The sequence below is a fragment of the Bidens hawaiensis genome, unplaced genomic scaffold (assembly GCF_021521415.1).
Source record: "Bidens hawaiensis isolate Kalapana, Puna unplaced genomic scaffold, B.hawaiensis_p1.1 tig00005780_1, whole genome shotgun sequence".
Taxonomy (NCBI): Eukaryota; Viridiplantae; Streptophyta; class Magnoliopsida; order Asterales; family Asteraceae; genus Bidens; species Bidens hawaiensis.
This window is the reverse complement of record NW_027491379.1, coordinates 1,311,151-1,329,136: the sequence shown is the minus strand read 5'-3', so window position 1 is coordinate 1,329,136 and position 17,986 is coordinate 1,311,151. Positions and strand designations below refer to the sequence as shown.

The 17,986-nt window shown below is 43.6% G+C and overlaps 1 protein-coding gene across 1 annotated transcript; it reads right to left on the bottom strand.

Annotated features, from left to right (window-relative positions):
* Positions 1-76: 76 nt before the first annotated feature.
* On the bottom strand, positions 77-17,562 carry LOC143630684 (wax ester synthase/diacylglycerol acyltransferase 6-like). Its single transcript, XM_077099624.1, has 7 exons — positions 16,566-17,562; positions 15,830-16,176; positions 1,515-1,581; positions 936-1,048; positions 650-859; positions 399-536; positions 77-290 (listed from the first exon to the last, which is right to left on the bottom strand). Exons 1-7 carry the CDS (start codon positions 16,897-16,899, stop codon positions 105-107), a joined length of 1,395 nt encoding a protein of 464 aa, XP_076955739.1. The 5' UTR covers positions 16,900-17,562; the 3' UTR covers positions 77-104.
* Between the last annotated feature and the right edge of the window lie 424 nt (positions 17,563-17,986).

The window sequence follows — 17,986 nt, the reverse complement described above, 5'->3', positions numbered from 1 at the left end:
TGTAGGCATGGAGGCACACACAAGTCTGAGCATAATTGCTGTTTTATATATTGAACATACCTATCAACAAACATTTTTTTATAATGCAAACTAAAATTAAATGTTCATGTGGATGCAGCCTTAGACATGTCCTCCTCAGCAAGTCCCTTCGCATAAACGGCTTCTTTGATGAGTTTTAGCGAGGTTTCAAAATCATCTAACAGTTTATGAGGATCCGGGATGGCGGTTTCATCAACCGAAAGGACTATTGTCATCTTGTTCACATAGCTTTGGAAATTAATCATCAAACTCTAGCAAAATATCACATAAACAAACAACGGTAGAAGTTAGCTCAATAGCTGTTGTTGTGTTGTAACCGATAAACATAAACATAAACATAGAGCCGTATGTGTCCTTACATGTGGGTGGCCATAACAACTAGGAGCCAAAAATTCCATGTCATGACCATAAAATCTGATTTCTTCTTGAGGTCCAACCAAGTTTGAGAAGCCCAAGGTTGTATGGCCAATGGCCATGTGTGACATTGTGTTTGCTGCCTATTATTAGACAAAATAAATATCGTCAGTAACTTAAATCATTGCTTGTGGATTGTGCATTTGTGCCACTAATACATGATGCACAAATGATATTATTAATATTGAGAAATCACCTTGACGCCAAACAATTTGAAAACCAAGGCTGCTACCGAAAAGGAAAATAATGCCTCTAGCGAATGCTTTTTACGATTGATCGTTGCATTGGCTTCTCTAACATAGTCTAGCGGATTATCTCTTATACCAATGGTGAGCGGAAGGATCACGTAACCAATCCAATTTCCCCATTTTGCTTCTGTATTCTTCTCCATCATATCAGCCAACGCCTATAGTATATATGTGTGTTCAACAAATTTATCAAGCGTTACAAACATTTTATTCTTTTTCTATGAAGATCATTACTTGAATGCCTGAAGATGGCCTTATGTTGACTAAAAGATTTGACCGCAATCGTATCTTCTTCTTTGGAAGGTTATTTTTCTTCTCAGTTGCACCTAAATCTTTTTTCCCCTCACCTAATTACAAGTATTACATGAACAAGTATTTTCATGCTATGTTTAAAAGGCCGCATAACGGGTACATAAACATATCAATCAATCAATCATGCCCAGTAAAATCCCACCGACAGCAAAGCTATAAGTAGGGTCTGGGGAGGGTGGGATGTAGGCACACCGTACCTCTATCCAAAGGAATAAAGAGGTGGCTTCCAGAGAGACCCTCGGCTCTAAGTACATGTGTATGAAGCAAAATAAAGAAAATCAAAGTTTAACAGTTATATAAAAACTACTACTAATTATAATAATATTAATAATAAGATCACAGTTTAACAGCTATATAAAAGCTAATAATAATTATAATAATAATAATAATAATATATGTAAGGTACATAAACATAATTATGTGAAAACAAACTAAGAACCATAATGTTTAAACCAGTTTGATAGACTTAGAGAGCCATAACTAAATTCTTGTCTAACTCACCATATCTCCGGTTGAGGTACTGTGATAATCCAGCTTGGGTCATTCCAACTGCGACGTCATTTATAGTCTACAAGCAGTGGCAGAACTTGAACAGTTACATTTGAGGGCCCAAATATTTTAAGCTAATCATAAGTTCTTACATATAAAGCAACCAACTTTTTTCATCAAATAAAGACCATAAATCCCAAAAAAATCAACATTTTCTTGCACATAAATGAATATGAGCTTTTGGATAGGAGAGGTCAAAGATATACAGCGTAGCATAATTACAAAGATGTGTGCTATATATCCTACTTATAAGCCGAAAAGGGCACAACCCCTCCCCTCCCCGCACTAAGGCCCGTCCATGTCTACAAGGTTAAATTAAAGTATATTTCGTTACAAGATTTGTTATATACTCGAGCAAACCTCTTTCTGATGGAGAAATCCGTAAAATTTCATACTCCAAATCCCACCGTTTTGTTTTTTTTTTCTTTTTCTGTTTTTATAAAAAATTAATTAAAAGTCGTCAACCCGAATTAGTTTCTACAAAACGATTACAATAAAGTGGCAGGCAAACGAGCAACAAGCTGCGCCGCAACCCCCTTTTGAATAGCAAAACCAATCCTACTTAAACGAAGCTTTAAACGATGCACGAGGAGGTCCAAGAACTATGAAGCTGTGTGGATTTGTTAGCAGGTTTGATATTGGACTCTTGAATGATTCATGGGAATGGATTTTGGATAATATTGGTGGCTAAGGTCTTGTAGCTAGAACCGCTTCTAGAAATGAAAGCAACCTTAGCCAATTAAGACCTATGTTATGGTTTGAAATAAATGGGTACAGTTGAAAGTTACTTTATTCGGGTTGAAGGTGGAAATGGTGAAATACTAACATCGGATGCACTTTGTTTAAATCTTCATTATAATTTATTATTTAATCAATAGTTGATAACATCTATCATACAAATATTCAAAAAAATTGTTATTTTAGAAGAGACTGGATTTATATTCAACCCCATGTTATATAATTTATTAAATCAGATTTCATGTATTTACAGATTCTACTGATTTGCAAGTTATTGTGGGTTATATTGGCTACATAGCCTACATGGGGATAATAAATATTATTAAAAAATAAACTTCTTACGTATCTTGGTAATGGGGTGGGGTAGGGTGGGGAGGGGGAGGTGACAGTGTTATGTGGGGCAAGCGAGAACACCGCCCCACCCCGTTCCCGGTATCGAATTTTTTGAAGGAGATTTGACTTGTACAAGCCGCACCCAACACCGATGGTAATGATGTCGTTAAAAACGGTAATTTAAAATAATTTATTATTTTTACCTACACAATATTCATTAATCCTTTCATCTCAAACTCTTTCAAAAATTTCCTTCTTTTAAATCATAACCCCAAAAAATTGCCTCCAAGAGCACGACCATCGTTGTGGTTCTATGATGACATGGTCGCGTTTGCGAATGTTTGAATGTTTGGATGTACCATAGTTAATGTACACTTTATTTTCAGTTAATGTATGTTTTGTATCTAAGTTTAATGTATTTTATTTTTTAAATGCTTTATTTTTTTATTTATATTTTTTAAGTTGTTTTTTTAAATATTTAATGTATCAATTAAATATATATAAATCATCAAAACTAAATTGGTTATAAAAGTGAAGAAACACTAAGTGACCCCGGGCAGATTATAGGTAATCTGGGGGCTAAGTAATGTTTCCCACGAAGGTTAGGTCCAGCAGAGTAAGTTGTACTTCAGGGAACCTGCAAAACAGACACCGTAAGCTCGTCACTGAGAAGGGGGGGGTTCCTCCTTGTGACCACCCTCCGGCGTGAGAATCAGTCTATATTGCTCTTTGAATATAAAAGTATGTGAATACTATTAGAGCAGTTATCAAGTAAGTTATACGAGATAGTAGATGATGAAATGATAATACCATTTGCTGTCTTTTATAGCCGAAGGTGGGTTTCCAAGGGGTTTAGCCGGCCCAACACGCTACCAACTGTAACCTATGCACGTGCCCTACCTGTGAGTGGTGGATAGGTAGCGGCTGACACAGAGCAGGCGTGCCGTGCACTCTTCGTCTTCTACCAACTGCAGGCTAGGCACGTGGTCTGGCAGGAGTTGGTGGGCAGGCGGCGGCTATTGGTCACAGTGCTGTGGCGTGCTGTCTGCCACGCTGCTGTCAGTGAGCTGTCGCATTCTTGGTCAGATCTTTTGTCTTTACCTCGTCAGGTATCACGCAAAAGATCCTCCATCATACGGACTGGCCCATTTTGGCGGGAGTTTTCCCCCTCCCGCCTTTGCTCATTCTTTCAGGTGACACTGAATTTGTAAGTGTTAAGCCTTATGCGTGTAGCTATGCTGTGCGGGTAGCCTTCCCTGATGGCTTGTATCCGCAACTGCGGGAACAGGCGGGTTACTTTACCATTGGGAGGCTTTTCCCTGCGTATGCAGCTTGCATACTGCGCATAGGCTTCTCTGAGCATGGTGGGTCCTGCGGGAGTAGATGGTCTTTGCGCAGGCATCCCTGTTCAAGGTGAGTCATGCGGGACCAACTGAGCCCTGCTGGGACCTACCTCTTCAAGTCCCCCCAGTCCAATGTTCTTCTCACGAATGTCTAATAAAGTGAGGTGAACTTTTGGACTTAAGCAAAGGGTTTTGAAAAGGGGTTTTTGTAAGGTTTTCCATGGGGGTTCTTCCCGCGGAAGTCCTTGTCACTTGCAGAAATTCCCGAGTTTCCTGCTTGGTCTTTGGGTATGATGCGGGTAGGTCTGTAACCTCCTCGCAAGTCAGGAGCATTGAGTCTTAGTTGTGCGGATTCTCCCTGTGGTTCTGGTAGTTTTTGAACATAGTGATCAATTATGTTTAAACCACCAATTCCATCTTGGAGCCTCAAACAACGTAGTACTCGATGTTCCCGCAATGCGGGGATATTACTTCCGTTTTCACAAGCATTGCCCAGAAGATCCTTCCTGGTTTCAATTCTCAGCGGGTGCTAGGTATGTGAAGGGTTTTGCCTTTACACTGTACCTGCGTCCGTCTTACGGTTACTTTACTTCCAAGGTATTCCTGGCGTCCATTCCCTGCGGGTGCTAGGTATGTGAAGGGTTTTGCCTTTACACTGTACCCGCACCCGTCTTATGGTTACTTGGTTGCCAAATATTTTGGCTTCAATTCCCTGCGGGTGTTAGGTATGTGAAGGGTTTTGCCTTTACACTGTACCCACACCCGGCTTATGGTTACTTGTTTGCCAAGGTAAGGGATATTTTCCCGCTTACTTTTTTGAACCTTGGTCTTCAAATTTTTTAAATTTTGAAATTTGAAGAGTTGGATGGATAACAACCCAATACCTCAAACGTCGTGCGACGGTTTCTTCTGACTGTGTCAGGACGTGCCAGAAGTTATGGCGACATGACACTATGTGGTCATTCCAGTTGCTTTTTCAGGCGCGTGGGCACGGGATTTCGGGCGCGTAGCCGCGAAATCTCTGGCACACGTCCTTTTTGACAGCTGTTGCCAGTTTGCTTTTGCCACGCGTCATAGTTTCATTGCACCTTTGATTTCTCTCTCTTCCGTATTAAATTCATCGCATTAATTGCGATTGCTATATAAAGGGGGAGAAGGTTATTTGCAATTCACACTTTCCACTTTCATCTCTTCTTCTCCAGTAATTTCCGGCGAATTTCTCTTTTTCAGTAAAGCATTGCTCTGAAATCTCTTCTTTCTTCCACCATGTCTTCTCACGATGCTGATGATCAGAAGACTGCTGGCGAATGCCAGTGTTATCTTCCTGTCGAGCTGTACCAGTATATCGTCAGGAAGTTCATGCTCGAGTCTCTCGAGCCTGAGTTTCCTGAGCCCCACCATACTGTGTACGATGCCCCTAGTGGCAAAATCGGGGTTTATGCTGCATTCTTTGTCTACGGGAACCTTAGGTTTCCGTTGACAAAGTTTGTGTACCGTGTCCTAGAGAGGCACGGTGTGCACCTGACAGAGGTGCACCCCATGGCCATTGCCAAGGTCCGGCACTTTGAGTGGGTGTGCCGGATACTGGGCCTTGAGCCCCTTGTTGACCGCCTGATGACCTTCTATACTTGGAGGTGCATCCAAGGGTGGTACACTCTTACAACCCGTATCAAGGGTTTAAAGATTTGTACCACCGAGCGGAGTCTTCGCTCATGGAGAAGAGAGTTCTTCTTTATATCCGCTCGAGCCATCCCTATTGCCATGAAGTTCAAGAATGGCCAGCCGCTTCCGAACCTTCCCGCCATCAACTACGAGGAGGCGGAATGGTTCGCGAAGATATCCCGGGTCCAGTCCCCGGTTTTCCGTTTTCCGGAGTCGGCGATGGTGATGCTGGGGATGAGCCGGGTGTGGAAGGCGGCGAATGCGGATAAGGTTCCGATCGTCCTTGAATATGGTTCGAACTCTACCCCTTATGGTATGTCTTGTTTCTTTTTTGCTGACTACGATTTTTTCTAACTTTCTTGTTGATTTCAGAGGGTAACGATCTTCAGTCGCTCCTGAATCCGCGGGAGGAAGATGGTCCTGCGCGGATGGGTACTCGTGCTCTGGACGAGAACGAGTTGCCCATCTTAGAGCAGACTGCGGGTCGGTTCGTGGAGGTTTACCCGCCAGGCCAAGAGATCCTGAGCCACCGACGGCCAGGTAAGCCTATCTTCTACCCTGAACCTCTCAATGCTGTGCCTGCTGCTGGAGTTCATGACATTTCTTCTTCTGAGGAATCCGCAGAAGGTCCTCCACTGGTGCGGAAGAAAAAGGCTGCCGTCGGGAGAGGCAAGGAGAAAGTGGCCTCTACGGCCGACCCGGTAGTCCTATCTGACTCGGAGTCAGATAACGCAGAGGTGGCGGGGAAGCCCGGTGGTGAGGAGACCGCTCCGGAGGCTGCAGGTGTTACCTCCGGGGAGGCAGCGACGACGACGGTTACCGGTGTCAAGAGGCCGGCTCCATCGGGTTCGCCCCCGCTCGTCCGTGCGTTCAAGCTCAAGAAACCCCGTAAGTACCCCCATAATTCCTGTCTATATTTGTTTCAAATAAATTTTTCTAACACTTTTGCTTGTGCAGGTGTGGATGTTGACGCATTCCAGGGTGGAGTTGGAGTAAGTATTCCCCCGCCAATGACGGTAGGCTCGGTCAGCCTTCCCGAGGCGTCGACCCAGGCGTCTACGCTTGCTTCCGCTGGTTCCAGCCTTCCTGAGGCTGTTCCAGCTGAGAAGGTGTCTCCGCCGGCCGTGAGTGCAATTTTTACAGCATCTTTCACGGAGCCGGCGGTTACTGTTGCTGAGGAGACGGCGCCAACAATGGCTACCACGGCGGCTGCCACTATACCTGCGCCACCGGCACCGACGGCCGGACCATCAGGTACGCGCCGGGCTTCCCGCCGATCTACGCCACCTTCCCGTCTGCCTGACCTGTTGGATGGATTTCCTTTAGGTTCAGGTGATGGGTTTGGCGGCTATCGGCCTGTTATTGACCCTACAGGTACGTAGGGTTCTTTTTTCTTTGTATATTTTTGTCATCTTTTCCTAACTGCCTTTGTTTCTTTTGCAGTGTCGGATTCCAATGAAGTGTATGTTCCAAGATGGAACATACGCCGAGGAACAACCCTTCGCACCCCTGTGGAGTGCGTGGACTGGGCTCGCCACGCTGCTCCTCATGGTGCGTTGGGGGAAGCCATGGCTAGCTACCAAGAGGGTAGGCTAACCAATGAGCTTCGGGTTCTCCAGGCCCGAACGCAGCCCCGCGTCGAGCTGCTTTGTCGTGAAAACGACAAGTTAAAAGCAGCTCGCGCCAAAGATGTATCTGAAGCGCGGGCTCTTCGGGAGGAGAACCGGCAGTTGGCCGCTGCCGCAGCCGAGAAGGAGAAGGCATTCAAGGCCCTCGAGGTTGAAGTCCAGGCGCGACTCGAGGCCCGCTCCAAGGCTGCCCAAGCTGTGAATGAACAGCTTCGGCTGGCCAAGGAGACTGCGCGAAACTCAACTGAGAGGGCTGCCAAGGCTGAAGCTGTTGCTGAGCCACTTCGCGAAGAGAATGAGCAGCTTAAATGCAAATTAAAGGCTCTTCAGCATGCTCATGACGCCTTGGCAATGGAAGATGCCAAGAAGCTGCAGGAGATCCTTGACCAGAGGGGGATGCTTGACCGTACTGAAAGGAAACTCAAAAGCGTCGAAGAAGCTGCCGCCAAGGAAGTTCAACTTGCCAACCTTGATAAAAGCGGAGCCGAACGTGCTTACAAAGAAAGTCAAGCTACCCTCCAATGGCTGCTTCGAGAAGCGCTGCCTGAGGTATCTTTATCTTTTTCTTTACGCTTTCCGCTCGTAATTAGAAAATGTTCTAACTTGTAATATTCTTTTGTAGGTTGTGCGTCGGGTCCTTTCAGAGACCTCTTACGACGATGCAATGAGCGCAGCCCTCAACGCTTCTCATGAGGATGGGCATAAGACTGGCTTCCTGCAAGGTCTAGGGTTTGCTGAGAGAGGCTTTCCGCCCTCCAACTTCCCTTTATTCAATGTTAATACTGAAGCTGCTTATGACCAAGCTGTGAATCAGTACGCTGCCTTCCCGCATCCAGTGGTGGAGAAGGTGAATGAAGCTGCTGCTGCTGATGATGGGCTAAGCATCCTTAAGGCTTTCCTTGGGCAGCCGCGCTCTGACGGTGCTGGTCCAAGCGGAGGTGGCCTTGAAGCCTGATCTTGAAGATTCCTTCCCCCTGCTAGGATAGACAGCCTTGTATAGATTTCTTTTAGGCGGGTAGTTACCCAGCCATTCTTGTAATTGATTGTGAAATATTAATCTCTTTGCGTATAAGATTGTTATTTCCTTGGGTTCTTTGCTTTATAAACTTATGACTTGCATACTTAGTTTAAATTAGCAATTTCCCAAGTGTTTAGAATAAGAACCTTTGAACATGGTTGATGATGGGTTAAAGTTTCGCCTCCTCCTTCGTGATTGTGCGGGTAAAACCGTCACTTGCACTTGGTAGGATGGCTAATCTTTACCCTCTATCTGACCTGCGTGTAGGTTTTCCTTTTCGAAATTTCTAAGGCATTAAGTTAAACCTTTGAACGTGGTTGATAATGGACTAAAGTTTTCGCTTCCTCTTTCGTGATTGTGCGGGTGTAACCGTCACTTGCACTTAGTAGGATGGCTTTAACTTTAGACCTATATCTGACCTGCGTGTAGGTTTTTCTTATCCTTTTAAGTGTTCATAAGTTAACCTTTTAACGTGGTAGACGGTAAGTTAAGTTTGGCTTCCTTGTTCGTGATTGTGCGGGTAAGACCGTCACTTGCACTTACAAGGATGGCTAAACTTTACCTACATCTGACCTGCGTGTAGGTTTTTCTTAGAACTTTTTAACATTTTGGCGTTGTGTTTATGCGGGTATTGCCGCCTTCCACACGCAACTACTTCTTCCCGTAAGGGAAGTTCATAGGTTACAAGCTATTAATACATCATGAAAGGAGAATCATTTCCATTAGAAGTGGCTCTAGGCCTTTTCTTTACAAGTTGGAATTGATCTACATATAACATTTGCGTAATTGAGCTCCATTCCATGTTCTAGGGATGGGAGTGCCATCGAGCCTTTCGAGCCGGTACGCGCCCTTTCCCAGAACTTCTTTGATAATGTATGGCCCTTCCCAAATCGGGGCCAACTTTCCTGGGCGTTGTTGGTTCGAAGCCTCGTTGTTACGCAGTATGTAGTCTCCTTCCTTGAAGTTGCAGAGTTTTACCCGCGTGTTGTAGTATTTTTGCATTTGTCGTTTGTAGTTTTCTTCACGCACGGCGGCTAAGTCTCTGCGCTCTTCGGTTAGCATAAGGTCTAACCGTCTTTCCGCATCATTGTCTTCTGGTTGGATTAAGACCCTTGGTGAGGGTAAACCGATTTCGACTGGGATCATGGCTTCAGTGCCATAAGTGAGACTGAACGGGGTTTCTCCCGTACTGGTCTTCTTCAGCGTTCTGTTTGCCCAAAGGACGTGTGGAAGCTCGTCCACCCAACCGGATCTATGTTCCAAGAGTCTTCTCTTTATGCCTTCGACGATGCTCTTATTTGCTCTTTCCACCTCACCGTTACCTTGCGGGTGTGCCACTGAGGTAAAGGTGTGGGTGATTTGAAGTTCTTTCAGCCAATGCTGTAGCTTCTTGTCAGCAAAGTTGGTGCCATTGTCGCTTACCAAATTCTGTGGAAGTCCAAAACGACAAATAATAAATTCCCAAATAAATTTTTTGATATGCTTTGCGGTTGTTTGGGCTAAAGGTTTCGCTTCTATCCATTTGGTGAAGTAGTCAATGGCTACCACTAGGAACTGAACATTCCCAGCTGCTGTTGGAAATGGGCCTGTCACGTCAATGGCCCACTTCTGAAATGGCCACGAGGAAGTGACAGGAACAAGTTCATTTTTCGGGCGATGCGTGTTGGGTGCGTAAAGCTGGCAAGATCTGCATTTTCTGATGTATGCCAACGCGTCCATATGCATCCCCGGCCAGAAGTATCCCGCGTTGTTTAGCTTGGCTACCACAGCGCGGGGGCCTGCGTGTACTCCACAGATGCCTTCGTGAACCTCCCTTAGGAGGTAGTCAGCATCTTGGTTGTCCACGCATCTTAACAATGGGCCAAGAAAGTTACGTCTGTAAAGGGTGTCATTGACCAGCTGATAATTCAGTGCTTTACAGCGTAGTTTTCTTGCCTGTGACTTCGACTCTGGTAACGTTCCTGCTTCAAGGTATTTTATTATTGGGGTCATCCATGTTTCTGTACCGGTTTGGATGACACAAATTTCCTTGTGCGGGACTGATGGTGTTTCGAGGAGTTCCACGCGGATGTCCTTCCCCAAGTGGGTGAAGGCCAGTGATGCAAGCTTGCTTAACGCATCCGCAGATTTGTTTTCGCTGCGCTTGACGTGTATCACTTTACAATCATTAAAATCGCGCATGATGGCTTTGGCTTGGGCAAGGTACAGGGCCATTGTGTCGTTCACAGCCGTGTACGTCCCGTTTATTTGGTTTGCCACTAGCATGGAATCTACGCGGGCTTCCAAATTTTTTACACCCATCTTTCGCGCAATCCTCAATCCGGCCAGGAATGCTTCATATTCAGCTTCGTTATTCGTACTTGGAAAATCCAGCCGAATAGCATAAGTATATTCCTGGCCTGCTGGATTTGTTAATTTTAACCCTGCGCCTGAACCCTCGTTACTAGCTGCTCCATCAGTGTAGAGTCGCCAGACTTCATCGATTTCGTGTGCTGGGGAGGGTTGAACCTCCTCCTGGCACTCTTTCTCCCGTGAAGCGGGGACTTCTGCAATAAAATCAGCCAGGACCTGACCTTTAATGGCTGGTCTCGGCTTGTATTGAATCGCATATTCTCCCAATTCAATTGCCCATTTGGCTAGACGTCCCGATAACTCGGGTTTGCCTAGAACATTTGAGAGTTTGAAGTTGGTGAGAATAGTGATTGGGTGACCCTGGAAATATCGTCTCAACCTGCGTGAAGCGTGTATAAGTGCCAAGACCAGTTTTTCCAGGGTAGAGTACCGGGTTTCCGCGTCTGCCAGCACGCGGCTAACATAATAGATTGGCATCTGGATGCCTTTTCGTTCTACAAGCAGGACTGCCCCGGTTGCTCTATCTGTTGCGGAGAGGTATAAGATTAACTCCTCCCCCGCTTGTGGTGCCGTGAGTGTTGGGAGTTCGATCAGGCGTGATCGAATCTCCTGAAAAGCTGCTTCCGCTTCTGGTGTCCAGCGGAAGTGCGTTTTCTTTAAACAATTTCTTAGCGTTGACACAAAAGGGAACGACCTATCCGCATGGTTTGCCAAAAAACGGTTAAGCGCGACTAGTCGTCCATTAAGTGTTTGAGCCTGTTTTATGGTGGTAGGTGATTCCATTTTGACAATGGCTTCGACCTTTTCAGGGTTCGCTCTGAAGCCATCTTTAGTAATAATGACTCCTAAGAACTTCCCTTCTTCCACCCCAAATGAACACTTGCTCGGGTTGAGCTTCATGTTTATCTTTCTGAGCGTGTTGAAAGTTTCCTCAATGTCTTTCAACATCACCTCTGGCTCGGGGCTTTTGATGACCAAATCATCCATATAGACTTCCAAGTTTCTCCCAATTTGGGCGTGAAACTCTTTGTCCATTAGTCGTTGGTACGTGGACCCCGCGTTCTTAAGTCCGAACGGCATCATTTTATAACAAAATGTGCCATCGGGCGTCCGAAAGGCGGTTTTGTCCTGGTCATCTACAGCCATGTGGATTTGATGGTACCCCTTATACGCATCCAAGAAGCATTTAAGGCGAAATGGTGCCACCGAATCCACCTTGAGATCAATTTCTGGCAACGGATAACAATCTTTGGGGCATGCTTTATTCAAATCTTTGAAATCTATGCACATGCGCCATTGTTTGTTATTCTTCGGTACCATTACGGGATTTGCAACCCATGTTTGATATTTGCTGACGCGCACGATGCCCGCATCAAGGAGTTCCTTGACTTGGGTTCTGCACGCGTTGGTTTGCTCGGGCCCCATTACTCTGCGCTTTTGTACGATCGGCGTAACGGCCGGATCGCATTTGAGCTTATGCTCTGCCTTTCCCCGGGGTACACCAGTCATGTCGGCTGGTGTCCACGCGAAGATGTCTGCGTTTCGCTGCAGTAAGCGCTTGAGTAAGGTGCGTGTTGGATCAACAATTGTCGGGCCAATGGTAACGGCCTGATCGGGATATTTCCCATTGAATGCCCACTGTTCAGGTTCAGTGATGGTTTGTTTGGCCATCTTCGGTTTGGGTTTAGAGGAGACAGATGCGATGCATACCTGGGGAATGCCCGTGATCATCGCTACGCCTTCAGTTGTTGGCCATCCCATCATGCCGTGGACTGAGGATACCACGGCGTTGAATCTTGCCATCCCGTCTCTCCCGAATAGGATGTCATACGTATGATGTGGTTTTTTCATCACAACAAAATCCACATCCTCCGTGCGTGAATAATTCCCATCGGTGAGAGTGACGGGGAAAGATAGGATGCCCAAGGGAGTGTTCATGCTGCCGTCAAACCCTTCCATTGAAGCGTAGACCGTCTCCAGGCGTTCCTTGTCTTCATCATCGAGCTTGTCGAAGAACTGCCTGTACATCACTGTCGACGATGCGCCATTGTCAACGAGGGTGCGGGAGGTGATGTAGTGCCCCAGCTGGCTTTTAATGATAATGGGGCCTTCTTTGTTTGGGCCTCCCGGCACTCGCGGGAAGCGCACTTCTGCTTCCTTCCATGCGCATGGTTCGGTCATCGGTCTCTTTCTTCCTCTGACCTTACCATGGACCATGTTGATGCTGATGTCGACGGGCTTTCGTCCGTTACCCCTGTACCTGTTGTCGTTCCTTCCTCCCTTCTTGATAGATGCCACGAGGTGTGCGAGCCTCCCATCCTTGACGAATGTCTCGACGATGTCCCTCAAGGATGTGCACTCCTCAGTGCTATGGCCCTTTGTCCCATGGAAGTCACAAGACTTGCTCTGATCCGCATTGGGTTTCTGTCGGATCGCTGGGGCTTTTGGCCATGGCAGTTTTTCCGTGGCAAATATCTCCGTGACGCTCTTGGTGAGTGGCGTCCAACGGTTTTTCCGGTTCGAAGGGTGCGTGTTGTCCCTTCCGCCAACCAGAGGGCGAGAGCTTGAGGGGGTGTCAAAGTTTATCCTTGACTGCCAAATACCTTGCCGCCTCTTTTTGTTTAGCCGGGCGGTTCTCACATTGTTCTCCCTTGTCCTCTGTGTGTAGAGGTTTGTATTCTGGGGGAGATCTCTTCCTAGCTGTTTCTCCGTTTCGGCGAAGCGCTTGGCTGCCGTCATTATGGCATCCCATGTGGATGGCATGCCGTCTTTACCCGTCAGAGTGCGGATAAGTTCTGGGTACTCAGCGCCCTGAATGAAAGCGGCGCGAACGAGGTCTTCGCTGATGTTGCCCAGACTCAGCTTCTTGGAGTTGAAGCGGGTGATGAAGTCCAGTAAGGATTCATCCTCTTCTCTCACACAGTTGAGGATCGTCCACTGCTCCTCAGTGTGCTTCCTCTGTTGACTAAACTGTTGACTGAACTTGTTCTGGAAGTCTGCCCAGTCATAAATGTGGTGGACCGGTAAACGGTCGAACCATGCTCTGGCTGCTCCTACCAGAGTCATCTGGAACATGTAGCACCACGTGGGTTCCGTCCAGTTACTGACGGTTGCCCCCGCAATGAACCTGTTCAGATGGTCATCTGGGTCGGATAGACCATCGTATGTGCCAATGTTGGACATTTGTTTGGCACTCCTCGGGGCGATTGCTTCTGCAATGTCCCTTGCAAATTTTGACCTTCCTGCGTTTGTAGCAGTAGGTCTAAAGGCCTTGGAGAAGTCACGCGAGCTTTTTTCCGTGACTGGTTGGAATGCTTCCCCGAAATTCCTTTTTGGCTGGGGATCCGTTTCCTTACGCTTCCCTTTCGCCTTATGGCGAGGGTTCGCGTCGGTGTCGGAGTCTTCCCTCTCGTCGTCCGAGTGCTCGTACTCACTACTCATGTTGAGGTGCTGGCGAGTACTACCGAATTCCTCAGCTTGTTGGACTGAACGCAAGCGTTCGTCCAACTCAGCCTGAAATTCTCGTTGACGTGCCTCGGCCCATGCCTTCACTTGATCAAGTGTTTGGCGAGGGGCTCGAGTTCGTTTTTCCAGCTGGGTATCAGTGAATCCCAGTGGAATATTTACTCCACTTGCCCCTACATGAGTGACTGGGGTAGTGTTCGTAAAATGTACTTCACTTGCCCCAGCTTGGGTGGCTGGGGTAGTGTTTGTAAACATTGTGTTATAAAAGTAATTCAATTAAATATATATAAATCATCAAAACTAAATTGGTTATAAAAGTAATTTAATTAAATATAAAGTAATTGTATACATCCTTTCATCTCAAACTATTTCAAATATTTTCTTCTTTCAAATCACAATCCAAAAAATGCCTTTGAGAGCACGGCCATCGTTATGGTTCTATGATGATGTGGTCGTATTTGCGAATGTTTGAATGTATGGATGTACCATAGTTGATGTACACTTTATTTTCAGTTAATGTATGTTTTTTATTTTTAAGTTTAATGTATTTTATTTTTTAAATGCTTTGTTTTTAAATATATATTTTTAAGTTATAGTTTTCAAATGTTTAATGTATCATATACATATATCATAAAAACTAAATTTCTTATAAAAGAAATTTAATTAAATATAAATTATTTGTAGATGTGAGTGATGATCTTACAGTTTGAGAATGTTTATTGTTGTAGAAGAAACTGTAAGTTTTTAAGAGGCATTTGTAATCCGATGTATTGTTGATATAACGGTTTGTGAAGGTTTGTTGTGGTCTTTGTACGTAGATGCTCTTAGCCCACTCGTGATGACGTGGATTTAAGGTGACATCACCCTCCCACATGAAGTGCACAAATTACAATTTTCACTTTTATTTATTATTTTACTTGCTTTTAAGTTGATATATTATACGGGATTTAAATGATAGAAATTTATTTTTTAATCATACGTAATTTTGGGATTTCTTTTTGAACTTATAGATTAATTTTAATATTATCACACACTTCAAATGTTACATATTTAAAATTTACATTTTCTTAAAATGGTATAAAATCAAATATTGGTGATTACCTAAACATATTAAAAATGTTTTATATGATAAATACGAATGTAAGTTAAATAGTGTTTTAAAAATTGTAAAATTATAACTATTATATTTATTCAACGAAATTTGAAATACACATATAATTAAATATCTGTTTAAATATAAGTCACTTATTATAATATGATAATAGTTCGTAAATTAACTAATTAATAATTTACTATTTGATTTAAACTTATTATAAATATTCAATAATTTATATATTTTATAGAAAAACATAATCAAACTTTCTATATCTAATAGTAACAATATTAGATGTAACAGACTAACGATCCAGTAAAAGTTAGTGTGATTTAAGTGACAAAAATACCATTTCTTCATATGAGTTACAATTAATTGGTCATATCGATTAAAACCATAACCCATAAATAGTATTGATTAAGAAAAATAAAGATTATAAAATAAGAGGAAAATTAAAGCGAGAATTAAATATAGTTAGAATACATCATCCTCATTATTTTTCTTTATTAGTATATAGGTAGAGTTAGATAAATAGATTTAAATAGGCATAAAATAAAAAAAGTACTATTAAGTAGTGGTTTTGTGAAAATGAGCTTGAAGAATGGGTGGCATGTTCCCATTTTTAAATCACTCACCATATTCATGGCATTCTTGATGAGTTTCATATCATCTAGGCTAACTGTCCGGTAAACGAATCTCTTCGGATTATGCTCAACTCCTGCCCGAGGAGTTATCGGCGTCTCCGTGTCCTTAAGAAACAAGGCCGTCGCCAGAATATATCCAACATCTACCAACGTATTCCAAATCAACCAGAAAACCATGCAAACCATCATAAACCACCGCTTCCACCACGGCCCTCCACGGTCATAGCTTAAGGACGAAAACCACCCCGAATTCGAATCTTTTTTCCTTGGGACGGTGGGAACTGCATCAGGATTGTTGACTTGGCGTGTGCAAGCGAGTAACAAGGAAGCAGGCAATAAGTTGTGTTGTTAGCTTCTTTTAGATTACAAAACCAAGTCTCTTATAAACTATGTTGATTGATCTTAAGAAGTTAAAACTCACTACTAGAAAACAAGTCATTTTCTCACAAATTTCATACGACAAGTAGTTCCAACATATTTCTAACAAATAAAATAAGCTCCAAATTTGCTACAATATTATGTAATAAACATTATGTTAAATCAAGATAGTTTTATAGGAAAGTTGTAGCAAGTTTACAACAACATGTTTTTGTAGCAATTTTATAAGAAAAATTGGTTGAAAATGATTTTCAAGCATGTGTTTTTCCAACATAACTTTTTTCTTGGGAAACTGTTAGAAACTAGATTTTCTAACAATTTTCCTACGAACTTAGTTGTAGAAAAACACCTCTTTTTCTAGTAGTGACTATTAACTTACAAATTACCTGCACACTAGAGAAGCGAGGATGTTTAAGTAAAGTTTGCGGCAGCTTCTCATATGCAACACGAGGGTTAATAGGGTACTTGGAACCCATAATCGCTACGACATAGATATTAAAATCCGGTTCATGGAACAGACGTGCCGCTGGGCTCAACGGTTGTTCCTCACCGGTTGCTATCATATATGCACCATCATCATCATCATCAATACCATTGTCGTTTGTAATGGTGTTCCTCTTGGTGATTTGAATAGGTTTGAGAGATGATTGTCTCCATTTTAACCCTTTTGTTAGTGACTCCATTGATCAATGCAATAGTTGTATGTTAATAATATGGCTATTAGAGAGGTTGGTTTCTTGATTAATATAGGGAGAGCAAAGGTGGTGTAATTAATGAATAAAAGAAAGGATAGGTTGTTTATAATGCATGGACATATAAAAGGAATAGTGTTTTGTTTTATTTTTTTATTATAAGTTTATGCATCAAATTATTGGGATGAAATTAACGGGTTATCTCCGCAACCACCTCGTTAATTTGTTCAACATCGAGTAAGAGGTGTGTGTGGTGAACACTAGAAACACATAGGCTTTCATTTCCAACAGAGAAAATGATATTTGATATGATGTTCAAGTGCCAAGTGCCCAAATCCACCGACGTGATGCGATTGGTGTTGACTTCTTTAGATGTTTGTAATTAGTGAGGAAGAAACCCTCAAAAATAGCTATTTTGACCCAACATTTTCCAACTTCAGTTATAGTTAAAAGAAATTACCTATAATGCACATTTTCATTCGTCGAATCCAACGGAAGCACAACCCTCTCCGAGGATTAGCTGAGCCTATAACAACTCTCCATGTGTACCAATGTTCCTTCGGATCCAACGGAAGAGTGGAAGGTCTGACTGAACGGTGAAGAATCCAACGGAAGATTAAATCGTCCACTCTGATGGTGCAAAGCTTGTTTCCGTTAGGTCCGACAGTTTCACCCTCCCGTCGGATTTTTACACTATATATGAACTCTAGGGTTTGTCACTTTCTTACACGGATTTCTCAACAGCAAATATGATTTGTGGAAAGCAAATGTCTTCTTGAAAAACTAAGTGATCACACTATGGATTTTTTTGATTATGTGAAGAAAAAAGAAAGGTGGAGATGGATGTTGGTTATTAAGGTTTAGGGTTTGAGATGTAGGAGATGATGTGTTTCCTTGAAAGATACATCCTAATATGTGGGGAGACGCATCCAAATCCGTCGGACAACCAAACAGCTTCGTGTTTCGTCAAATCCGTTAATACGTTGATACTTGGCAAGTTTTTAGTGGCTGTTGTGTTCCGTCGGAGGCTGGTGTGCTTCCGTCAAATCCGATGAATTGTAATGACAATTTTGGGTAC

What these genes read in the sequence shown, in the direction of transcription:
- LOC143630684 (XM_077099624.1), bottom strand. Translation starts at nt 16,899, where the DNA reads ATGGAGTCACTAACAAAAGGGTTAAAATGGAGACAATCATCTCTCAAA. An exon ending in TCAAATTGTTTGGCGTCAAG is followed by an intron (nt 537 to 649) that starts GTGATTTCTCAA and finishes GTCTAATAATAG; the next exon opens with GCAGCAAACACAATGTCACA. An exon ending in GTTGTTATGGCCACCCACAT is followed by an intron (nt 291 to 398) that starts GTAAGGACACAT and finishes ATATTTTGCTAG; the next exon opens with AGTTTGATGATTAATTTCCA.